At 30.0% G+C, this 9131-nt stretch overlaps 1 protein-coding gene across 1 annotated transcript; it reads left to right on the top strand.

Moving 5' to 3' along the window:
- The first annotated feature begins 3982 nt into the window (after positions 1-3982).
- Positions 3983-4856, top strand: LOC127121402 (uncharacterized). Its single transcript, XM_051051894.1, has 4 exons — positions 3983-4091; positions 4182-4251; positions 4359-4454; positions 4551-4856. Exons 1-4 carry the CDS (start codon positions 4003-4005, stop codon positions 4641-4643), a joined length of 348 nt encoding a protein of 115 aa, XP_050907851.1. The 5' UTR covers positions 3983-4002; the 3' UTR covers positions 4644-4856.
- Positions 4857-9131: the final 4275 nt, after the last annotated feature.

Below are 9131 nucleotides of genomic sequence, written 5' to 3' on the forward strand. Positions count from 1 at the left end.
CACGTGGTACCAGTCACTAAGCTCTCGATATATTCTGGAAGTACATGTGAGTTACATTCCATACCACGACACTATTTATAAGTTCTATATTTTAAAAGTACATGTGAACTACATCACGTACTACAACACTCTCGCTAAACTCAATAGTTTAGGAGTACATGAGAGCTACGTTCATACTACAACACTCTTGCTAAACTCTAATATAGGAATAGATGTCAGCTACGACCGTACTACAACAAACTCAATGGTCTAGGATTGCATGTGAGCTACATATGTACTACAACACTCTCTTTAGACGAAAACCTACTCCCACTCTAATATGATGCATGATTATCAAACATATGCAAATTCCTCCCAGACCTCGTTCCTCGCAAGGAATTAGGCTGAAGCCAGGGTTCAAGGAAAACCCCACTATCCCAAACTCTTTTTTTTTCTTGAAGTTTCTCTCTTCTCATCCTTTTTCTCTCCCCTAAAATAGTCATCTATTTATTTCTTTATTTTCCAGTAAACTTGTTCCTTCAACTCCCCTTTCCAATTATCCATTTTAAATTCTAATTTAATTTATTAATTCTCAATAATCAAATAATAATAATAATAATTATTATTATTATTATTATTATTATTATTATTATTATTAATAATAATAATAATAATAATAACAATAATAATAATAATAATAATAATAATAATAATAATAATGTATAGCTATAGATAAATGGGATAAGAGATTTTGATTTTTTTTTTCAATATTAATTTGAAGTAACTACCTATTTTATTAATTTATTTAAAAAATTCATAAATTGAAGAAAAAAACTGAAAACAGTTACGAATGTATCCTTATACTGTTGCATAACAAGTTGAAACATAATTTTGTCATTCAAAAACTACCCAACAGTTACAGGAAATTGAAAGTTATATAACAACCAAGAGAAACATATAATAAGAATATATTCTTTAGTTGTCTATGTTCCAAATTATTAAAAAAGATATCAGTCTTTTTTTTTTTCTTTCATTTTACGTGGAATTGAATTTTGTGTGGGGGCTCTCTTTCATCAAATTAAAATTTATTCAATTTTGTATTTAACACTCATTCATAACTTGAAAATAATTCTCTGTTCAATTTTTCTTTTCTTTCCAAAGTTAATTCGACTTATTTTGAATTAGTAATGACAATGATTGAACCTATTATATATTCTTTAAATTTAGTGATTATTTTTTTGCTTTGAAAGTTTATTTGATCCAACAATATAACTAATTTCAATGTTGTGTTTATTTTGTTAAGGAATCAAATTGAATGAATAAACTCTCTTAGATCCAATATTCAAACCGTAAAATGTTATTACTTTCTTCTCTCTTCCTGTTTTTGTTATTTTTTTGTTTTCTTAATGTTTATACGATCCAGATCCATAATACATGGTTAAGATTATGGTTGATTCATATACACAATCTCACAGTGACTATCTTTCCATTGTAGATACCTCTCTGTTTCTTATTCCATCTCTTTGCAAGACAAATTGTGAATTAATTGTACTCATATTCTTAATAACAATTAACTCCATCTATTTAGAAACTGATTTCGACCATATTTCATTTAAAATGTTTTATAACATTATTCCACATTAGATAATAAAGAGAGAGAAAATGAGGTTGAAGGATAAAAAAAGTTCATATGTCTTCTCAATTTATTCGACAACTATTACAATGGTCTATTTTCTAATATAAATTGATAATATTTATTTATTTTTATACAATGTTGATGTCATCATTAGTAGTTGGGATGATGATTGATATATTTGAAGTAGAAGAAAATTAATCAATTTATTTCGATGAAGTGAACAATTATGAAAACCGTTAATTAATTGTTCGGTGTAATAGATTTGTGAAAGAATATGCATAGATTATGCTATCAATATTGTTATTATTATTTCAGAAAATAATAATTATTATTATTTTTATTATTAATAATATTATTATTATCATTATTAGCATCCAAACGAGCACGTAGATGCTAATAATAATAATAATAATAATAATAATAATAATAATAATAATAATATTTGTAGAAAAATTTATGCATATTTTCTTAACACGTCTATTACATCTATTGCACCGAACAGTTAATTAACGATTTTCATAATTGATCACTTCACTGAAACAAAGTGATAAGTACTCTTAAACTTCAAATATCTCCGTCACCACCACAACTACAAATGATGATAACAGTATTGTAGTTTACACATAAACAATTTAAATTATGACAAATATATTATAAAAATATACATTTCTATTTTGACGGATGTGCGCACTAAAAAACAGACAAATAGATACGAGAGTGTCCGATTGAATGATAATAATTATGTAAAATAAATAGAATCAAATACATATTTATTTATATTAAGAGTTGTTGTTGAATTTTGTTGAAGTAGTAACAAACATAATAACTGAGTTCTTAAAAATGCCTTTGAGTCTATTTTCAATTCTAACATTTTTAACCAACAACACGGGTGATTTTGATCTCACTATTACATATTTAAATTCACTTTTTTAGATCTCTCAGTTTCATTCTCTCCAAAATCAAATTATTATTTCATATGAAGTTTCTTTTACTTATTTGGTTGGTTCAACGTTTCATTCTTTTAATAACAAATTTTGATAACCGACAATCATATTGCATTATTTGTAAAATTTAGAATAAAATATTTATGTACGTGCCCATTATAAAATGGATAAAATGCCTATATGAACGCTAGTTTTTAATAATATGTGATTCAATATCATTTTCATTTTATTGAATATTTAAATTTGATTTGGTTTCTATTTTTCCCTTAATCAAATAACTACTTCATTAGTTATGTTAGTACTTATTACGTGGGACCGGTTTTTTTTAATCTTTATTAATTGTGTACAAAACTGATTGTGTAACAAAAGCTTTTTTGAAAGTTAATATAGGAAACAAAAAGCTAGACCAAAAGTGTATGTCAACTTTATATATAAACATACATTCCTTTTATGCTAAATTGTTTGTCATTTTAATTTTGTTGATTATCTTTTTTTAACTTCTTAGATATTACATAAATTATAAACATAAAAATAATAATATAGAAAAATCTACACCAATGTTCATTATTAAATAATATTAAACATATTAAAATTCACTTAACCATCATCTTCATTACTCCCTAACACACTAAGCGTGTTATAAAACAAGGTAATAAAAATTGCATTAATTTAATTAATCTACATGGTACACAAAAATTTGATGGTTTTATATATTATTGAGGAATTTTTCATTAGTGTGCCTTAAATAAAAATGAAGAAGGCAAGTACAATATAATTTATCAAAAAATGAAAATATTGCTCAATAACTATATAAAAGGTTTAACTTTAAAGAATATAATTAGTATTTGCAACGGTACTTGTACATTGAATTAAAGGAAACTATTTAGACATGCTAATTTTGAAAGAACACTCATAATCTACCATTAAATACAAAATCATAATCTATAACAAAAGAGTAAGTGAAGTACGTTATACAAAGAAAAAAAAAAGTTAATAAGTGTGTTTTCTTAATGAAGAATATAGAAGAAACAAAAATAAAAGGGATAGAAAAATATCATAATATAGAAGGGGTTCTATCCTCACGCATGTGTGGTTAACACACCTCTTCCATCTTGTAGAGATAACTCTTAAAATATTAAATTTGGTTTGAGTCTAATCTTATTATTTGATTTTTGTGCTTAGTTATTTTGGGCTTAGTTAATTTCGGGTAATGTTTCTAGAAAATTCTTCTAGTATTTACCGTTTAATGAACTAGTCGATAGATTCATGGCGGTCGGCGATAATACTACACCCAGTTTGTATTTTTTACCGTTTAATTCTGGCAACGGGTTAGATTTTCTTTCTAATAATTTCATTCTAATCTATGTATATCTTTTACGTAGAAAATTTTCATGCATCTAAATTGTTGTTTTATTTTACAGTGGTCACTGGGTGTTGGTTGCTATGGATCTTTCGAGACTAATGGTGTATTATCTCGATTCGTTATCGGGTGATTGGAGTAAATATCCGAGTATGAAGAAGACGGTTGACGCGTAAGTGAAATTCCCCTAAATATTCGTGTGTATTTGTATATTTAATAATGTCTGTCAGATTGATCTCAATATACGTTTTTATTTTGTTAGGGCAATACTAAAATTTAGATCGAAAAAGAATTACCGTAATAGGAAGGACATTACCTGGATCAGAGTTCAGGTATATATTAAGTATCTTATTTTTGCTTATAATAGTGTTTGTTTTTTTGCTTATAATAGTGTTTGTAAGAAATTAACTATATATATATTGTTTGTTTTTCTGTGTAGTGTCCTCAGCAAAACAATTCGGTCGATTGCGGATTTTTTGTATTGAGATTTATGAGAGATATCATTGCGTTGAATCGTATAGACATCCCAAAAATGGTATGGAATAATAACTTAGGGTTTATTTTAATATTATCGGATATTTCATCTAATTTGTTACTAAATCATGAATATGTTTTATTCTCTTAATTGTAGTACTTTGAGGAATACAAATCTTACTCAAGAGCTCATTTGGATGAAATGAAGGATGAATTGTGTCAATTCATTGTTGATCAAAGAATCATATAGCTAGGTTGTATATTGTTGTACATATATGTATGGAATGTTGTTGTTGTATGCTGTTGTTGTATATATGTTGTATATTGTTGTTGTACTTTTACTAAATCATGAATATGTTGTTGTATATTGTTGATCAAAGAATCATATATTAATGTTGTATATATGGAGGATTAATGTTGTATATAAATGGATTCATGTTGTATATATCAATGGATTAATGGTGTATAACATTGGATTAAAGGATGAAATCAATATGAATTTTACACTTTTGCAGCATGTGAAATCAATATGAATTTTACACTTTTGCAGCATGTAAATATCCATTGTTTTTCAAACAATTTTTTTAAAAATAACTAACACTTTAGAGGGCGCTTTCTGTAGGAAGCGCCCTCTAAACACTTTACATTGACAACTTTAGAGGGCGATTTGTCCAGAAAGCGCCCTCTAAACACTTTACATTGACAACTTTAGAGGGCGCTTTTTCCAGAAAGCGCCCTCTAAGGTGTCCCTTTATGGACCACTCCAGAGGGCGCTTTTTTCTGAAAGCGCACTATAATGTGGCCCTTAAAGGGCCACTTTAGACAGCGCTTTCTTCAGGAAAACAAAGCGTTGTCTTTACCTATGCCAGCGCCACTTTAGAGGGCGCTTAAAAGCGCTGTTATAGGCCAAAATAAGCGTCCTCTTTTCCCTTATTTGGCGTAGTGTTTGGCGTGTCTAGATATTTCTTAGGGTTATAATATTTTCTAGAACACTTTTTGAATGTCTAGAGTTCTCCTTAGAGTACTATAAATAGAGATGTAATCATACACTTTTGTATCAAACAAAAATACAAAGTTCTCTCTTCCATAAATAATTCTCCTACCTATCAAGTTTCTATTCAAGCCTCTAATATTCCCATACACTTTCTCCAAACTCAAAAAGGATTTATTTTCAACAAAGTGGTATCAGAGCTTCAAGGTTCTAAAAAAATGGCGAGTGAAGGTTTCCCTTTCCAAATGTCTATGCTCACAAAGAACCATTATGATAATTGGAGTATCAAGATGAAGACGTTACTAGGAGCTCAAGATGTGTGGGATATCGTTGAGAAAGACTTCAAGAAGCAAGATGAAGTCTCGCTAAGCCAAGGTGTAAATGAGACATTGAAGGAGTCAAGAAAGAGAGACAAGAAAGCTATCTTTCTCATTCACCAATCGATGAATGAAGATACATTTGAGAAGATCTCCAACGCAACGACGACCAAATAAGTACAGGACAAGCTTCAAACTTGAAACAAAGGAGTGGAACAAGTGAAAAATATTCGTCTTCAAATTCTTAGAGGTGACTTTGAACGTTTATTTATGGAAGAGTCTGAATCTATTTCTGATTATTTTTTTTGAGTATTGGCTGCAGTTAATCAACTTAAAAGAAATGGTGAAGATGTTGATGAGGTGAAAGTCATGAAGAAAATACTTCACACTTTAAATCCAAGTTTTGACTTCATTGTTACCAATATTGAAGAAAACAAGGATTTAGAGACAACGACTATTGAGAAACTCATGGGTTCCTTACAACCATACGAAGAAGAACAAAAGAGAAAAATTAAACAAAAAGAGGATATTGAGAAACTACTACAACTCAACGTAAAGGAAGAAAACTATGTGAATTACAAGAGCCAAAGAGGACGAGGTGATGGCCAAGATCATGGGCGTGGGCAAGGACATGATGGAGAAGGAAAAGGCGATTACGACAACTACTCTAACAATGGATAAAGAACTTAGAATCCACAAGAAACAAGAGGCCGTGGAAGAGGAAATTCATGGTCGAGGTGTGACAAATCACAAATCAAGTGCTTCAACTGCAACAAGATCGATCACTGTGCATCTGAGTGTAGATTCTCGAAGAAGGTTGTTGAGAAAGCTAACTTTGTAGAAGAAAAAGGAAGAGAAGAAGAAACTTTGTTGCTCGCATGCCAAAACCAAGTTGAAGAGAAAATAAACAAGTGGTACCTCGACACCGACGCAAGAAACCACATGTGCCACGATCGAAGCATGTTCGTAGAGAACAATGAAGCGACAACTGGAAATCTCTCATTTGGAGATGACTCAAAGATACCATTCAAAGGTAAAGGTAAAATTCTTATACGCTAGAAGAATGAGATTCATCAATTCATATCCAATGTCTATTATGTTCCTAACATGAAGAATAATATTTTGAGCTTGAGACAACTATTAGAGAAAAGTTATGACATCCACTTGAAAGAACATAGTCTTTTATTAAGAGATTGTGGACATAACTTGATTGTTAAGGTGCCTATGTCAAAGAATAGAATGTTCCTCTTGAACATTCAAAATTATGTTGCAAAGTGTCTCAAGACTTTCTATACCGACTCTTCGCGACTATGGCATCTACGATTTATAAATCTCAACTTCTATAGTCTAAAATGTTTATCAAAGAAGGAGATGGTGAGAGGTTTGCCTAGTATAAACCATCCATACCAACTCTGTGAAGGCTGTCTAGAAGAGTTCAAGAAAGACATGTCAAATGAATTTAAGATGACAAATATGAGGCTCATGGCATATTATCACGACATCAAAGTAAAACAAGAAGACAGAGGAATTATTATCACCCAAGAATGATATTCCAAAGAAGTCCTTAAGAAGTTCAAGATGGATGTTACCAATCCAGTTCGCACCCCGATGGAATGTGGCAGCAAGTTAAGTAAGCATAAAATTGGAGAGATTATGTATCCAACTCTTTACAAAAGTTTGGTTGGAAGTCTACATTATATGACAAGTACATGGCCGAATATTCTCAATGTTATAGGAGTCGTAAGTCACTACATGGAAGCTCCAATAATAACTCACTTCAAGATGGCAAAAATAATAGTTCGATACATCAAAGGTACAACAAACTTTGGATTGCACTATTACTCTTCTAACAATTATGAGATTGAAGTATGTGATGTCTAGAGATCAAGCTGCCGACATTTTCACCAAGCCACTCAAGTTGAAAACTTTCGTTAAGGTAGGGAATATGCTTGGAGTCACAAATCAAGTTTAAGGGGGATGTTGAAATATTAAACTTAATTTGGGGCTAACCTTATTATTTAATTTTCGGGCTTAGTTAATTTTGGGGAATGTTTCTAAAAAACTCTTGTAGGATTTGGAGTGTCTAGATATTTCTTAGGATTATAATATTTTCTAGGATACTCTTTGAATATCTAGAGTTGAGAACTCTCTAGAATTAGTGTGTCTATAGTTCTCCTTAGAGTATCATAAATAGACATGTAATCCTACACTTTTGTATCAATCAAAAATAAAATTTTCTCTCTTTCATAAATAATTCTCATACCTATCAAGTTTCTATTCAAGCCTCTAATACTCCTATGCACTCACCACAAAGTGTTTCCCACTTTTACAGTTCTATGTCTGCTATCCCACAAAGATCTAACATGTTCTCATGGCCCTCCTAAGACATTATTTCGTATTACTTTAATTATCTTTCTATTTCTCTTTCTTCCTTGTTTAATGTATCCCACTAAATGATAAAAATAAACTATTAGAGATTGACGAGTTTGTCAATTGGCCTTTGAAAAAAAAAACAGGATTGTGAATGGCTTGATTTATACTTGTGAATTATTATCATGCCTCTCGCCGACCTCTTCACCGTCTCTCATTTTCTCTATCTCTTTTTGTTCCATGTTTATTCTACTTTCGAGCCTTTATTTTATCTATATTTGTTTCAGATATTTAGAGAGCCAAAATTGCCTGTGCTTATTGAAATTTCCTATATAAGAAAGAATTTGTCTTTCTTTACATACACAAATTGGTAGTTAGAAGGATAAAAGAGGAGGGAGAATATAAAAATTAAAGAGATTTAGAGATTGTGATGCATGAATTTGTGAAAATAAAACAAAATAGAAATAGGGATGTAAGATTTCAAGAACCGCACCATACGTACATGTATAAAAGTAAATTGTATTATTCAGTTATGCTTATGTAGTAATTGTTTTATGTTTGTTATGTGTATAAATGAAAATTGTATTATACAATTATACCATTGTTGTTTTATGCTTGCTCTTCTATCCCTTTCAAACATTGACGTGTGAGAAATTTAAATTGAAAATTGAACAATTAACATTTAATAAATGAAACTGCGGTAGGTTTCTTGTAACCGTTAAAAGGACAAATATGGAATAAATATAGACAAGTCCAAAATCTTGCATCCTGTATATTTATAGTAATATATGACATTGATTATGTCACAAATTATTTTCTTTTTAAGATGTTGAGCATATCTGATATCTCTGAACTCTTTATAGATGATAGTGTTAAATTACAGGTGATACATATAGCAGCTGAGATGTGTTATTTCACCCCATATTATCATCTTTTTTACAAATAAGCATGTAATTGGTAAAGACAAAGAAAATAAATCTTGAATCAAGTCAAGAGCATGTCATTGTGTTTCATCACTTATTTATTTTCTTTTGGATGTATTAGTGACATGATGTACTTT

Source organism: Lathyrus oleraceus, chromosome 2 (assembly GCF_024323335.1).
Source record: "Lathyrus oleraceus cultivar Zhongwan6 chromosome 2, CAAS_Psat_ZW6_1.0, whole genome shotgun sequence".
In the NCBI taxonomy this organism is placed as follows: Eukaryota; Viridiplantae; Streptophyta; class Magnoliopsida; order Fabales; family Fabaceae; genus Lathyrus; species Lathyrus oleraceus.